Genomic DNA, 16,870 nt, shown 5'->3' on the forward strand with positions numbered 1-16,870 from the left:
CTCTCTCTCTCTCTCTCTCTCTCCCCTGAATATACCTACAGTCTTCAAGTGTATTTGTTTGTTGGCCGCTGTCCTTGGATTGAATTATTCAGACCTTGATGTAAGCACAATGGGAGAGAGAAAGGGGCGTCGCTCGGAGACTTGCCAAACACTAGCGTTAAATTTACTGAAGACAAAACTGTACTTGTTTTGAAGGCTGTTTTTACTGTTCTATTGTGACTTTTAGACTTTAGTGAGTTCTCTACATCAAATACAGGATAAACGCTCTTCAGAATCCAGTTAATCATCTATGTGACCTTGAAATGTAGACGTGATAAGACAGCAAAATGTTTCTGTGCATTATAGAAACACCAGTTGTCTTGTCAATCTACTGTGTACGTACATATATACTGAGCGACCCCACGATCTCAGTGAAATAAAAATGAGGCCCCTTCATGGACTGTTTGCACGCCCAGTCTTCTCAGGCGGCTGCTGCAGTGAGTCAATCAGTAACACACCATAAGTCTTGAGTTCACCAGCCATAAAGTCTCGCATCCTCACAGATCAAGCAAGACTCAGTGATAATCGACTTAAATCATATCTATAAATTTGATTGAGTCCAAGATATCATACACAGTGGATGTTTTCTTTAATTTCATGTAACAACAACAGCAGCAAGGAGGACATTACAGACATGTTTATAGACTACATTTTGCCTGTCTATCACCCTCGCATCATATTTCTCATATGTTTGAATTCAGCATAATATCTCGACCACTTTCAACAGCCTCTAGTGAAAGTTACCCGAGTTTTCAATGGTGTTTTTCTTGATTCCAGTGAGTGTTTAACATAACAAGGATTCTACATCAATGAAGAATATAAACAACCATGAAAACCCAATTAATCACTTGCATGGCCTTTGAAAATAGCCGTAGTGAGAACCCAAGCCGTTCCAAAATACGGGCCTTTGGTTATAGGCTAAATAAATGCTGTGGTGGGTGGTTAACGCACTGCAACGACCTCCACCTTGGCTTCTGAGGGGACCAGGGAGAGCCCAGCAGACACCCCGACGGAGACTTCAGGAGGTCCAGCCACCAGGGCGGAGACGCTGGGACCACTGCGAGGCTTCTTCTTCTGGCGCTTACTGAAACACGCAGATACCTTACATTACACGCTGTTCTACGGGTACCATTGGAAGTTGTACAAATGTCATCAAAGTTTTATTATCAAATGTTGATTAAGAGAACGATGTGTGTGTGTGTGTGTGTGTGTGTGTGTGTGTGTGTGTGTGTGTGTGTAGGCAGGATCGAGTAAGGAGGCCAAGCACACAGGAAGTGGGAGTGGGAGAAGGAGTCTTAGATAAACTGGATGCTTCTTACGCGACGAAGAGATTGCCTGTGCTCGTGGTCACCTCCCCGGCAATGGTTCCGTACTGGTGTTCACTATAGAACACAGGCTGGTCCCTTTGGTCATTGCCAGCCACCGCCTCCACATCTCTTGTCTCCGGAGTCTGCGGGCGACACTCGGCGCGGCCAGACAGTGCCGCTACAACTGCTACCACAACCTGGAACAAAAGCTCACTGTTAATATCACCATAAGACGACTCTTTTCTTCAACGTCGTGCCACCCACTGTTGATAAGCAAAGCACATTTTGTGTTGGAGGACATATGAATTTACCTGCTGACAGTAATAATATACAGTGAAGTGTAATAGTAGGGTAAAGGTCAGACATATCTTATTAAAGCAGCATTGCCCTTGACTTGGCCACGGGGTCAAGGGGCCACGAGCGCCGCTAGAGTGCAAACAGATTCCACCTTGACTCAAGAAAAAAAGAATTGTTGCAAGGAGCACATTTAAGACTGGAGCAATTTGCATTCCTCTTCACTAGCACAAAGAAAAAAGTTTGATGTATTCAACTATATATATATATATATATATATATATATATATATATATATATATATATATATATATATATATATATATATATATATATATATATACTGGTGATGCAGAATCCTTGATATTGTCACTAGAACCATGCAAACGGTTTTAAAACCTACAATAACTACTACTATAGTTTATTACAAGCAATCGAGATCAGATGCCGAAACGTTTAAGAATATTATCCAACATCTTGCCTCTCAACAAGAATTCTCAGCGCAGGTGTGGCAGGCAGGCGAGTCAACAGGCAGTGCATGACCTTAGCCGGCTGGGTCATGGAAACAAAGCAAGCTAAATTAAGTTTCCTCTCCAGCAACTTTCACCCGTCCATGCTGTGTTCACCCTAAGGAGCACTCCTATTGCCGAGTGTACAGACATTTTTGGTTATGAAACGCACGTCATGAAAGGGAAAGTGAACGTTGAGAGAGAAAGGAAGAGCAAGTGAGCAGCAACTTAATGAAACAAAGACATACACTTTTGGATACATTTAATCTTTTTTTTTTTTTTTTTTTTTTTTTGCAGCCAAGCACGAGTTCTATCTGGCGCCTGCCTTCCTGTGTTTCCGTCCTGCATAAACAAATGAATATAATTGAATAATACAATCAATGAAGTCGATTAAAGTGAAAATATGTTTATTATTGGGAGAAGTTTGTTTCGTTGTTTAATTGTTCATGTAATCAGGCAATGATAATGACAATGATGACAATGATGACAATTAAGAACGGCAAGAATGAACGAGGATGACTATGATAAGGACGAGGATGATGTTCGTTTTAAAGTGGACAGTGTGTAGCTAGGAAGGTCACTCTGAGGTAGAAACAAGAAAAGACACGAGCTAAAATGAGCTGAGATTTCATGTAAGCTTACCTAGTCCAGTCATACCCTGTGGAGAAAGTGAGGAACAGAGAGAGAAATACTTCGGGGGAGAAAAGAAAGTAGTGTTGAGTAAAAACGAGATGACAGGAGTGTTTCGTGATGGTGGTATGACGGTAAGGTGCTGCCTCGCTTTCACCTTACCTAGCCTATGAAATGATCTGATGCGAATAACTAACGAATGGGGTACCTATATATTCAACCAAACGGTATATGCTATTTTTCATATATAGATTTATTTTTCCATCTATCAATTGTGTATCAATTTAAGCAGTGATACGTATTTCTTTATTACTTCCTTGTATTATTCACTGAGGCACATTCTTAAGTCATATAAGCAAAGGTCTTTTCCTAGAAATATGTAGATGGAAAGGTTTTAGGTTCCTGGAAGAAGGCTCCAATCTACACATGGAACAAAGGATGGGCGTCACAAAGGATGGTGCAAGGGACGGAAACAACTGGAGACTCGTACCTAGCGGCAACTCCTGACTCTAGAGAAAAGGCGAAGGGAGAAGAAAAAGTCAGGTGTGGTTGAAGAGAGTTAAGGAAAGATAAGTAAGTGATGGGAGAGGGGACGCAGTGGAGCATGAAGATAGAGAAGAAGGACGAGAGGTGAAAGAGGAACTGACATAACTGTTCTTTCTGTCAGCGTTGCAGGGTACCTATAGAAAAATCTTGGCACATTTCACTGCACGAGTTCAAATCACAGTGTTAAAATCCTATACAAATCACTTAGGAAAACGTATCGAGTCTGTACCTTCGGTCTCGTATTGGTGATGAAACGAATAGCAGAGATAACAATGCAATAACAAGAAGGCTAAGAGGGAAGAAAGCAAAATATTCACGTAAGCCAGTCTAATAGCGGGCCTTGTCAAACCGCAGCATCATGTATTTCTCATAGATGCCCCTTTGGCTACTCAATGGGACACTACACCAGAACAAAGCGATTAAAGCCTGTCTCATATTGCCGGTGTGACCCATTCGCTCCGAGACTCCGATAATTTCACCTGGGCTTATGTAACACGCTAATTGGAGCTTTTTTGAGTGTTAGTTTCATGAAGCAAACAGCCACTATGACTCGGATGTGACAGATATCTGGATGTCTACTCCTAACCCCTTTAAAGTTATTATGGGGAAAATTTTAGTTAGTAATTAACTCTTTCATTACTATTTAACAGATCTTTCTGTTATTACTTCCTACTCTGAGATATTTCCTCTTGTTCTGCAGTCACCTCCTAGCTTTACACTCGCTAGAAGTTGCAAAATCTATTCTTTTTAATCCTTTCTTTTGTTGTAAACGGTTTTAAAGGTTTCACACATCGTCTGTAGTGTTGAAAATTGTTGGATATCGCAGGGAAAGGATTAAACGCATCTTTCCTTCAGCATCCCTTACCGCCATGCAAACTTCACTGCACTTTACTCGCTAACCAAACATCAGAAACCACAAACCACATTTATGACAGCTATTCTTGCACTAGTCTGAAGGAAAGAAACAAAAACATCAACATGGGGAAAGCCGCAGGAAGCCGTCATGCCTACACGTGTCAATCCTTCAATGAAACATACCTTTTTATTTCAATCTATTTTCCTCATCAATGAATACGTCTAATAATCTTTTAAATCTCCCTAAATACAGCCACTTACAACCTATGAGTCTATTTGAGTTTATAGTACCTAAGAACGTAGTACCAACAAACTGGGAGATGGGAGACGGCCAGCGTTCCCTGCCACTCCCTACCCACCGCACCAAATCCCAACTGTTGTGGAAAGTAGGTGTACTCACTAGGAGATAGGTAAAGGTGGTCATGGCTGGGAGGCGGTGCAGCAGGTGCTTACGTGGGGGCGACCGGCGGGGGACTGGAGTGGGATCGGGGCAGACAAGGTAGGCAAGGTGCTGCAGGGCTGATGAGAGAAGAGGGAGGAGAGGAACGCTGGACTCCGAGAATTCAGATAGTTCCGCTCAGTCAGGTTTTTGCTGGAAGTAATCTGACTCACTGAACAGCCTCCTTACTAGGACGTGTTTATTTGCTTAGCGTACCACAAGGTTAGTTAGCGTCACGGTGAGGCTGGTAACACGACACAACCGGGATAACTACGTACTGAATCGCTAGGAATGTGAGACGCGTGTGAGGTGAATAAGATGAGCTTTAAATCAGGGCCCGTCTTCAGAAACCCTTCGCTCTCTCACCACGACTATTTTCAAAGACCACAAAGATGATTAGCGAAGATCTCAAGAATGTTTCCCCACTAAATAGTGTAGAAATCTTGTTAATCTGTTACTAGAATCGTAAAAACACTCTCAAAAAGCCGTGCAATTTCAACTAAAGGAGTCTGGGATGTAGCTGAGGTGCGGCGCAGAAATGCTTCAGAATATAGTGCCAGGTGTTTACCAAGCGTGTCCTCTTTGACTCTCTGCCCTAAACGCCAAGTAAGGAATTGAGGCAATGTAACACTGAGAATAAACACAATTTGAGTGAGGCTGGGCGGCAACTTGAGTGTGCATGGGCGTGCCTTGCAGGACAAGGGACACAGCATAACCTATCACTATCACCTCCTGCCGCGCCGCCCACAACTGATGAGAGAATTAAGAATATAGGCTGATTTGCACGGGACATTTTTTCCTCTCAACTAGCTCCAGCCATACGGAACTCCTGGCAAGTTTCAGCTGAAAGCATTCGCAGCATCGAGCAGTTGCTGGCCAGCTGCATTAAAACAAACAATCAAGCAGCCAGCCAGGCCCGTATACACAAAACTTTTTTAGCTGCTGTGGTATCATTTTGATGTCTTAGGAGAAAGAGAGAAAAAAAAAAGTAAGAGGAGAAACGGGAGAAACAGTTGTGGATTCGTTCATAGCTAGGGATAAGGAATACATTTAGTGTTTTATTAGAAATTCTTGTAAGTCAGCAGCAGCAGCAGCAGCAGCAGCAGCAGTAGTAGTAGTGGTAGTAGTAGTAGTAGTAGAGAGAGAGAGAGAGAGAGAGAGAGAGAGAGAGAGAGAGAGAGAGAGAGAGAAAGTCGAAAGGGGTTGGCTTAGATGGAAGTATTATGAGATGTAGTAACAAGGTCAATGGTTATTACTACAACACCTTCAGCAATATTCCTCGTACGTTTAATTCTAAAGTGATAGTTGTTCTCATTTGACCCTGGAAAATTACCAGGAAAGCAGCTGATCAAACCGACAGGGTGGTTCCCCGGCTGTTCTAGCAATTCGTAGTCGACTATAAATCGTCTATAAATCCCTTTTTTACTTTCGTGGATAACTACCACAAGTACAATACCAGCGATGGCACCGCATATACCAAGAAGATACTGTCGGCTCCCTACTTAAAGCAGTTTTCCTACCTATCTTTCTAACAAAAATGAAATCTGTAATATTCTTTATTTATTTATTATTATTGTTATTTATTTATTCTTTTTTTTCATGGCAGCCGTCATTAGCTAGAACTGCCTCTGATGTGCGTATAGGCCTGCCTTCCTCCCCTCCCGTACATCCTTAACGCCCCCATGCTTCTCACACCTTCACTCCCACCACCAACACCCCATCTCTCTCTCTCTCTCTCTCTCTCTCTCTCTCTCATGATTAGCGAGTAGCAAGCAATACACGCCTCACTTTCTGCTTGCACACACACACACACACACACACACACCGGCCCGGTAGCTCAGTGGTTAGAGCGCAGGCTTCACAAGCCAAAGGACCGGGGTTCGATTCCCCGGCCGGGTGGAGATATTTGGGTGTGTCTCCTTTCACGTGTAGCCCCTGTTCACCTAGCAGTGAGTAGGTACGGGATGTAAATCGAGTTGTGACCTTGTTGTCCTGGTGTGTGGTGTGTGCCTGGTCTCACGCCTATCCGAAGATCGGAAACAATGAGCTCTGAACTCGTTCCGTAGGGTAACGTCTGGCTGTCTCGTCAGAGACTGCAGCAGATCAAACAGTGAATTACACACACCCGGTAGCTCAGTGGTTAGAGCGGTGGCTTCACAAGCCAGAGGACCAGGATTGGATTCCCCGGCCGGGTGGAGATATTTGGGTGTCTCCTTTCACGTGTAGCCCCTGTTCACCTAGCAGTGAGTAGGTACGGGATGTAAATCGAGGAGTTGTGACCTTGTTGTCCTGGTGTGTGGTGTGTGCCTGGTCTCAGGCCTATCCGAAGATCGGAAATAATGAGCTCTGAGCTCGTTCCGTAGGGTAACGTCTGGCTGTCTCGTCAGAGACTGCAGCAGATCAAACAGTGAAACAGTGAAACACACTCACCAAGTAATAGGGCTATATTCATAAATGCTTGATTCTTTCACCACCCTTTCAAAGGGCACTGAATTTATTAGCCGAGTTCTCAAGAGTGTTTCTCTTATTCACTAGATCCCTTTAAACGCTTAACGGAAAAAAAAAAAAAAAAAAAAAAAAAAAACTTCAATTAGTCTTTTGAAAGTAGTCTAAGTATAGTACATTAGACGCATAAGTGTTTCATAATATGGTCCTCAGGAATTGTGCCCCTCCCTTCTCTCTCCCCTCTGGACACAACCGTTTTGGATGGAGGTGATAAGGAGGCGCACCCGCTTCCTCCTCCGTGGCTACCAAATATGATGCTGCAAGGTTACCTCGCACTTGTCCGCCTACCAACCTTGCTCCTTCCTCCTAGTGTGTGTTGTACCTTTCGGGGAAGAGATAATCCTAATCACTTCCGGTGGCGAGGGAGAAGAAAAAATAGGGAGGTAAGAAAAGGATGGATGGATGGTGGCTATTTGTAGAATTCGAGGTTTTGATTATAACTTGTGTTTACTGATAATGATGTGTTTATAGCAATTCACCATGGAGGGAAATAGCACTCAAAGAGAGGCTGGGGAAGAGGAGAAGGAAGGTGCTATACTCAAGTAGATTCTGAGATGCAAGCTATTTTTACAAACGGCTGAGTTTATTTTAAAATCCGATTGTATATAACAAAATTTCTTATGTCCTATGTCACATCGATATCTATATCAATCTATCTATTCAATCTTTCTAGATGGACGTGTGCGGGGGAGGAGGATGTTGCATAGCCCAGCTGTCTATTCATATCACTCATTCTCAACTTTTTCAAAATTAAGTGACCAAAGCCATTTTTTAAAGGAGGTTGATGGTAGAGGGGAAGAGAAGTGTGCATTCAGAAATACTTTTCGCACCACTATTGTCAAAGATCACTGAAGTTTCAAGAGTATTTCTCTTGATAATGTAGAAATGTTAACCTGTCACTAGTTCCTAAAAACACCCAAATCCCACGCCACTTCAACTAAAGCCTTTTGAAGTAATTAATTGAGATTCAGCCAGTATTTCAAACTTTCATTTTCCCGCCACTTTATACTATCGTATTATAGGCATGCGATGGACTTTGTGGAAATCTGGAAGGAGACAGTCGAAAAATAAGGCGCTTGATTTATATTGGACCATCACCGTAAATTACCTTATCCATTAATATTATCATAGGTGGTGGTCGCTTACCCAGCCTCTAACCTATTGTGGCTGAGAGCTTATCTTTGTCATGTACTACTACCACTACTACTAGTGTTTCTGCTTCTGCTGCTGCTACTGCTACTGTTACTACTGCTACTGCTACTACTATTGATAATGATAGTAGTAATAAGCCAATCTCTGTGTGTGTGTGTATGTTACATTGTATATGTATACTGTCCTGAATGGATACAACACACCCATTCTGACCTAGTAAAACAAAGGAGATAATTACTATAGAGAAATTCTGAAGTTCATGATGCAGGTCAACTTACGCTTTGCTGTGTAATGATCCAGGTGAGAGTGAATTGCTTCTCATTACTGCTGGAGATGGAAGTAAGCAAGAAGCTGTCACAATCTTACAGGTTTGGGTGCTTAATCCTAAAGAAAATTTTAAAATCTTGCATGTAGTGGTGCTTTTTGTGCAGTCTGGAAAAAATACACAAAATAGAGAATCTTCACAAACAGTTTACATTTTTCTGTGAAATCCAAAAGGAAGGGATGAGAAAAATACCTTACATTATTACACCATTTCTCTTTTATTCGCCACATGGCTTAATGATGGTGAAACTTGCCTATACACACACAATGTACAGGGAACGTACCAATGCAAACCAATGAAGCTGCAGAAACCAATGATAATACAGACTATACGGCATGACGAAAGCCCCACATGAATGAAAAGCAACTTGAGGGAAGCAGCCAGTCTTCTTGTGGGATTCCATAACTGTTACATAATAATTACTGTCTTACACACTACAAATATATACAAAAGTCATACTCCACCAAATGAAACATACAACTGAATGCTGAAACTCTATAAAATATTGACCAATCAGGAGTCCCAGCATTGGAGGGAAATAAGACCGGACCTGGGCACCACAACAAAAGAGGCTCCTCGTCTAAACAGGAACTATAGTCGGGATTACTGAAATAAATCAATACATAATTTCTCTTTTTTTTTCCAGTAATTTTCTTGTGTGAGGCCTTATGATGAATCAATTACATACTCAATTAATAAATGTAACTAGATCACTTCTGAAATAATGACAGAAGAAGGTCAGGAGGGGAATTTTCTACCCTGAACTTCTGGTCCGCAAGTCACTGCACTTGTGAGGGAGCCACATCACAGTTCTGGGGCCAGCGCACTCCTGGGCACTCACGCTGCTGCCACCGCCACCTCCTCCTCCAAACTTAAATTACACTTAAGCCCTTTGGTTAAATTGTCTTTTGCCACTTTTTAACAGTTCCTATTTTAAGAGCACTTTCCAGGTTTGCCTGAGCTAAGTCACTTCACTAAGATTTTTTTTTATTTTTTTTTTTTTATCATTATCAGGCATCAAAACAGTCTGACCTCCTACTGTACTCTAGTAGTTACTGGAGGCCTCACAACTGTTATAAATGAAGACTAACTCTTCATCTTTCACTGTATAAGTCATCACTTGACTTCCACACTATTGTCCAGTTCCTCAATCCAGTTTTTCAAAAAGCACAAGTCTGGTCCAAAAACAAAATACAATTATCACACACCAGCCAAGTATAAATCTTTTGTCAAGAACAAGAAACACTGGCTGCTTTTTTTGCTTATCTACCAAATGGTCTTGGGATGATCCCTAAGTGAAAAAATACAGACTATGATTCTCATTCTCTTTTACACTGCCTGTCACTTCCAAAGGGTCACCTTCTCCAGCCTGCCAGTCCACAAGTAGCCATTAAGTGAATGATGAGCAAGTTGTTCCCAGCCGCGTTGCACCACAGGTGGCTGGCTCTGTTCCCTTGGCGCACTCTTCCCTGCTCTGGCCCCACCCACTTCTGTGTTCCAGCAATAAGTTAACATAGCTTTACCAACATTAATTTTCTTTGTAGAATAACAACAGGTCAATAAACTTTCTCATAGAAAAATAATAAACCATTATAACATGATATTTTACTCTAATCTTGATAACATCTCCTGCTATCTAACATTCAACTTGGTGATGTGCAAAGAAATACAGGGTTAGGGAAGTTTCCGCAAGTACACTGTGTATCTACATTAATGCCTTTGGTATAGAAGAGTTGAGTATGTAAGGCTCTGTATATAAGTGAACTATATTAATGGTAATTACATTCATAACAATAGTATACAACAGTCTGACAACACCAACTGTTACCCTCCTCATATAATAATAATCTCTGTACACTAGACATGAAAGTCACAACCCAATGGTAAGAATTGCACATAAGGCTGAACCAAACCACAGCTAACATGCCACCAGAGTCCCTGCCGGCCACCACACTGCCCAGCCCAGCAGCGGCGCCGGCACTCCTGCCACCACGCCTCGGCACATGGCACGTCCTTCTGGTTAGGCTGGCAATGTGTTCCTGCTGCGGCACTATGACAGATAAACGTGAAAGTGGAGAAGAATAAAAATATAGCAATGAGATCGACTCTTGCCATTAGGTGAAGTGCAGGGGGGATCTCATTGTGAGGTAAATCATGAGTTTCATATATCTAGAAGAGAAATCATTTCCTTAATATAATCAATGGTAAAAGCAAGGTAGGGAGCATGTACACATTACTTGTGGGCAAATGGGAAATAGAATGCACAAACCCTGGGACCCACCAAACTTTTTTGCATTCCCCCTTTTGTACTGGTAGTTTAAATCACAGGACTGCTCTGGCATTGAACCATCACACTGGCTTCCCTCCACCCAGGCCAGAGCAAGCACACCCCCCACGGGACAAACACCTTTGCTTACACCTTTTGTCTAATTACTCCAATATATATATATATATATATATATATATATATATATATATATATATATATATATATATATATATATATATATATATATATATATATATATATATATATATATATATATATATATATATATATATATATATATATATATATATATATATATATATATATATATATATATATATATATATATATATATATATATATATATATATATATATATATATATATATATATATATATATATATATATATATATATATATATATATATATATAGATATATATATTATTATTTTTTTCATTTTCAAACACATCAGTTTCATATCAAAATAAAATTTTCATGGAGTCATTTTCGATTTATGTTTTATGCTAAAAGAATAAAACATTCTAAAAGAATAAAATGTACTACTCTCAATTTGTTTTTACAAAACACTTTTTGCATTAGGAAGAAAAATCTTCACTATTACAGGCACAGGTTTAATACTTGTAGAATAAAACAATAATTTTACATCCATCTTCCTTACACAGTGAATAAAACCTTGGCTTCATCACAAAGAAAACTATACCAGTCAGTCAAGCAAAAGAAGTTTTTTCCCCAGCATTGGGGTGCACGTGCTCCACAATTGCCACCACAGAGACACAGCCGTGGTGCAACCTGCAACTCTCAGTGACTGGCAGCAGGCGGGTCAGCAGAGACAGAGTGGCCAAGGAGACGAGTGTGCAGGTGAGCATTTGGATGATGCGATGCAGCGACCCACTGAGAATATTATTTGGACAGCAGGTGCTTCAGCATGCTCTCTGACTTCCCTTTGTCTCCGCCACCACTGCTGCGGCTATCGTCCATCTGGAAAGAGAACCAATCCATGCACAACATGTTTCTCTAACTGTAATACTCACATAGCACAGAGCAACTAACCTATAACTGGCATGCTCTTTCTTATTTTAAGGCAACTGTCAGGTAATTTATATAGTTTACTATAATCTGCTTACACTTCCTTTGTGGGATTATAATCAAACAACTGCAGTAAAGATATAAATCATAAATTTAGCATTCAACAAGATTACTATAAAGAAAACCAGTAAGTATGAGAGAGAGACAAGAGAGATGTCTGGAGAAAGCACAGAGGCTCAAAGGAGGAAAGAGAAGGCAGGTAGGTAGAGGACAAACACATATTACTCAAGATATAGGTAGGTGTGTACGAGATCAGGAGACATTTGGAAGAACAAGTGAGAGTATGAAGAGTGAAAGCCAGAAGAGACACATACACTTACTCTGGGAAATGAGAGAGAGAGAAAAGAGACATGGAAGTCAGATACAAAGCACTCAAGAAATAACAAGATGTGAAGGAAAACAGAGGAGGACATCTGGAAGAACCAGTGATACACACACTCACTCTAGGGGATGTGCTTAGTCCTCCTGCTTGACTCGTGTTCACACCTTCTCCTCCCCACTTGCTGCTTTCTGTCAAAATATCATCACAATATATATGAAGTACATTATACTCTCATCAACTTCAATTCTTCATCTGAGTATACAGAGAAGAACAGTATGAAGTTAAATGTGCAACCAATGATTTTCTACAGAAATTCTCCTCCTGAAATAAAGGTGTTGCAAGTGGTGTAGAAATAGGGACTAAATCATGTACACTCAACATTCATTCATAATTTCCTTCTGTATGTTGAATAGAGTATTGCTAGAATGATGACTGCAGTTAAGGACTATGGAGTTATGGAAATTTCTTTCAATTTGATTGGTCTTCTCAAAAGTGAGTGGGGTGGCACAGTGCAAAGAATGCTTAGAAACACTGGAACTGATCTATGAGTCTCTGATGAACATTTGAGAAATGTTACAGATGAACAAGGTCCTCCACTTTCTGTCAAGAGAGCTTCAAACCTTGCCTTAACCTGATGAGATATGACCACTTCCTAATATTTCATAACAATTCAGATTCTCAATCTTCTAGTTCATGAATTGCTTGTGACTTGCTGGTGGGAGCAGTGGTGTGCTAGTGCTCCTCTCTCTCCAGTGTGATATTTCAGATTTAACTTCTAAATATCATGTTTCTCGTCAACAATATGTTTATTTTGAGCTATTACTTTGCACTAATCAGTCATCTAACGTCTTAGTGATTAATTACTTACACAAATCATATATAATTTCCAAAAGATATTATATATATATATATATATATATATATATATATATATATATATATATATATATATATATATATATATATATATATATATATATATTGCAAATAAAGTAAACCTAAATCATATTGTTAATAGCTTAATGTTATTATGGTATTTGTCATGCACGATAATTTTTTTTTCACAAAACAATTCGTGCTTTCAGCGCAAGCTTTTGCATGCAAAGTTAGCAACATGCTGTGTGTGTGTGTGTGTGTGTGTGTGTGTGTGTGTGTGTGTGTGTGTGTGTGTGTGTGTGTGTGTGTGTGTGTGTGTGTGTGTGTGTGTGTGTGTGTAGGGTGGGTGGGTGGGTGTGGCAGGAACACAGAATGGCAGCAGCAGGCTCTGGTCAAGCTACACAAGAACACAAACGAGTACGTTGACTGTTGACTGTCACCAGTCCAGGCCAGACAGCAGACTGACCCTCGGCACAGGTAATCTTATCATTAGTTTTATACACTGCAACAAATTAAATACCACGTGAAGTTGAAAATCCTGCAATATTAATATAATATGAATAAAAATGTTCTAATACCACCTGATCCATTCAGAAGAAATTCTATATAGATTCTTAATGTATAAAAATGACTATGAATATACAATATGGGTATATAATATGGGCATATCAGAACTTAGGTTGTAAATTGGAGCGTCTTCATTTTTCCCTCTTGTTCAGACTTCCAACCATCCATCTTGGGGCAACAGACTAAACAAAAGATACAAGTATAACTAAAAACACACCAGTACTCAATGTGACAAACATGTAAAAGTACTTTACACTACTCAGGATGGTCGCAGGTCAGTAATAATTTGTGAGCATTTCAGTTCATTGTCATTTCCCAGCAGTACTAAATAGTGTCTCTGCAAGACAGTGCTGCCCCAACACACACACACACACACACACACACACACACACACACACACACACACACAACATAAGCTCACTGCTGCCCACACAAACCACATACAATAAGAACAGATGCAAGAGGGAAAGAATGTGTTTATATACATATCAACTTTAAGCTAACAGAACACAGAATAAATATTTACTTTACCCTAAGACATCATTGACCAAACTTTAGGTACACATCAACAGTAGAAGGAAGAGCTAGAAGATCTAGTTTACATACTGGTTTTATTGGTTTCATAGTGTGCATTTGTGAAATATTTACTAACACATAAGTTTTCAGCATTTCATCAGTTCTTGGGGAAAACTCCACCGTATGCTAAGAAATATGTCAACCAATTTATTTATTATCAGATGATTAAATCTAGGAAGAATGAACAAATGCTGGAATCTTATTCATCTTTATCACATTTGTTTGGATTTTATTCATTTGAATTAATTCTAGTTCAGATTCTGTTTTACATATACTCAGATGATTCAACATGCACAAAAATTATAATGTGCTCATCACATTTATCCAGTAACTATATAACATAGTATTGTGCAACAGACAAACAAAGGAGCTAAATATAGCAACAGGAGAGTAAATGACTACGGCACGGCAGCGGCGGCAGTGGCAGCCACGGCCAGTGAGTGCTTGTTTGTCACAGTGTGTCACACTCTGGGAGACAGACACCAGGGCACAGAGACAGAGCCTTCAGGAGGAGGCACAGCCAGCCAAGGAGTATTTAGGGAATGTTTGGTGCTGCTTCCACCATTAGTTTGTTACGATTAGACAAGGCATGACAGCTTATCTCAGCTATGCCCTCCCAGTCTATATATATATATATATATATATATATATATATATATATATATATATATATATATATATATATATATATATATAATGAAATAGTATACACGATATGTATTGTATCAATGGACAGTGATGCATTACAACAATACTGGTAGGGGACAATCAGAATGAAGTGAGTCCTGGTGTTGAGGATGAATGCTTCCTATCAGGTGAGTGAGACAAGGTGAGACTTGCAGCATGTGAAGGTGACATGCATGCTTGGTGAATCATCACTACACTTTGTATGCCCGGTCTTGTGCCACACTTAAGTGAAATTGTGTGTGTGTGCGTGTGCGTGTATGCATGCACGCGCGTGTGTGTGTGTGTGTGTGTTTACCTAGTTATAACATTCAGGAAAAGAGCTATGCTTGTGCTGTCCTGTCTCCATATCTATGAAAATCCAATATTTCTTTGAACTTATTGATTGTTCTTCCTTCAACGACTTTATCTAAACCATTCTACATCTCTACACATCTTGAAAGCTGAACTTCTTGATATCTCTCCTACAGTTGTCCTTTCTTAATTTCTTTCCATGTCCTCTTGTATCACTGGTGTCCCAGATTAATAAGTCTTCTCTATCTAATTTTCCCAGTCCATTCATCACTCTGTACACTGCTATTATATCCCTTTCCCTTCTCTGTTCTTAAGTTGTAAGAGCTAGTCTTCATAGCCTTTCTTCATATGATCCTTCACTTAAACCTGAGCAAAGCTTTGTTGCTGGCCTGTGTGTGTGTGTGTGTGTGTGTGTATTTACCTAGTTGTATTGTACAGGGTTCGAGCGGGGCTCATAATGTCCTGTCTCCATGCCTCCATTTCTCCAAATTTTCCTTAAACTTATGCACATTATGTGCTATAACAACTTCATTATTCAATGCATTCCACTTCTCCACCGTTCGTGGAAAACTGTATTTTCCAATATCGTTCACACACTGCTTCATCCTGATTTTCTTTACATGACCGTGTGTATTTCACTGTTTGATCTGCTGCAGTCTCTGACGAGACAGCCAGACGTTACCCTACGGAACGAGCTCAGAGCTCATTATTTCCGATCTTCGGATAGGCCTGAGACCAGGCACACACCACACACCGGGACAACAAGGTCACAACTCCTCGATTTACATCCCGTACCTACTCACTGCTAGGTGAACAGGGGCTACACGTGAAAGGAGACACACCCAAATATCTCCACCTGGCTGGGGAATCGAACCCCGGTCCTCTGGCTTGTGAAGCCAGCGCTCTAACCACTGAGCTACCGGGTGTGTGTGTGTGTGTGTGTGTGTGTGTGTGTGTGTGTGTGTGTGTGTGTGTGTGTGTGTGTGCAATTGTTTTTTTTTTGAGGTTAAGAGATGAGACAACACTTGTGAAAACACATACATATATACATGTATGTAATGCCTTATGTCAGCCAGTACCTCAATTTTAAGAGAGACATCAGCTTGGTGTATAAACAGGCAGACAGACAGACACAACATAGTGAGGTGGATGAGCAGTGCAAGTCTGAGAGGTGCAGGTAAGTGAGGCAGCAGACTGAGGATTTGTGAGCATTAGTGGAGTGTGACATCACAGTTCTCTGGTCTACTCATGTGGAGAAAAATTATCAGAATAGCTAGATGGAATCTTTTCTTGAGCTGAATAGATTTCCTGCATTGTTTGATGCTTATGTACTGGGCCAGAGAAGTGACAGTTCAAAATGAGAATTTTCCTCCTCAAAGACAACTGATTCACCTAAATTGTGCATTCAGTTTAATAGAGTTTACTGAAAACCAACTGACTGCAACCAAGGTCAGCAGTTTCTTTGAAGAAGGAAATCTGATTCTAAAACCACCATTAGCACAACTCATTACAAAGCTCTCCTCCTTCCTGTCTCTTTTTTTTTTTTTATTTATTCATTTTATCTTTCTTCT

The 16,870-nt window shown here is 40.4% G+C and overlaps 2 protein-coding genes and 1 long non-coding RNA gene across 18 annotated transcripts in view; 1 reads left to right on the plus strand and 2 right to left on the minus strand.

Moving 5' to 3' along the window:
* Positions 1-611: 611 nt before the first annotated feature.
* On the minus strand, positions 612-4,890 carry LOC123506697. The gene is made up of 3 exons (XM_045258964.1): positions 4,581-4,890; positions 1,359-1,543; positions 612-1,123 (listed from the first exon to the last, which is right to left on the minus strand). Exons 1-3 carry the CDS (start codon positions 4,602-4,604, stop codon positions 982-984), a joined length of 351 nt encoding a protein of 116 aa, XP_045114899.1. The 5' UTR covers positions 4,605-4,890; the 3' UTR covers positions 612-981.
* A 2,372-nt stretch (positions 4,891-7,262) lies between these two features.
* Positions 7,263-8,101, plus strand: LOC123506615. Its single transcript, XR_006675477.1, has 2 exons — positions 7,263-7,507; positions 7,798-8,101. It is a non-coding gene; the product is annotated as an uncharacterized LOC123506615 (long non-coding RNA).
* Positions 8,102-11,491: 3,390 nt separating this feature from the next.
* The window catches only part of LOC123506759 (nuclear receptor coactivator 2-like), a 158,092-nt gene continuing 152,713 nt past the window's right edge, over positions 11,492-16,870 (minus strand). For 12 of the 16 annotated variants that reach the window (XM_045259069.1, XM_045259075.1, XM_045259065.1 and 9 more), the window contains 2 exons: positions 12,417-12,490; positions 11,492-11,872 (listed from right to left, as the gene is read on the minus strand). In XM_045259069.1, coding sequence (XP_045115004.1) covers positions 11,795-11,872; positions 12,417-12,490 — 152 coding nt within the window. In that variant the 3' untranslated portion in view covers positions 11,492-11,794. The remainder of the gene's footprint in view (positions 11,873-12,416; positions 12,491-16,870) is intronic. The other 4 variants (XM_045259080.1, XM_045259073.1, XM_045259066.1 and 1 more) reach the window with 1 other exon arrangement.

The sequence above is a fragment of the Portunus trituberculatus genome, chromosome 20 (assembly GCF_017591435.1).
Source record: "Portunus trituberculatus isolate SZX2019 chromosome 20, ASM1759143v1, whole genome shotgun sequence".
NCBI lineage: Eukaryota > Metazoa > Arthropoda > Malacostraca > Decapoda > Portunidae > Portunus > Portunus trituberculatus.

What these genes read in the sequence shown, in the direction of transcription:
- LOC123506697 (XM_045258964.1), bottom strand. Translation starts at nt 4,604, where the DNA reads ATGACCACCTTTACCTATCTCCTA. An exon ending in CCACCTTTACCTATCTCCTA is followed by an intron (nt 1,544 to 4,580) that starts GTGAGTACACCT and finishes CTTTTGTTCCAG; the next exon opens with GTTGTGGTAGCAGTTGTAGC. An exon ending in ACAGGCAATCTCTTCGTCGC is followed by an intron (nt 1,124 to 1,358) that starts GTAAGAAGCATC and finishes TGCGTGTTTCAG; the next exon opens with TAAGCGCCAGAAGAAGAAGC.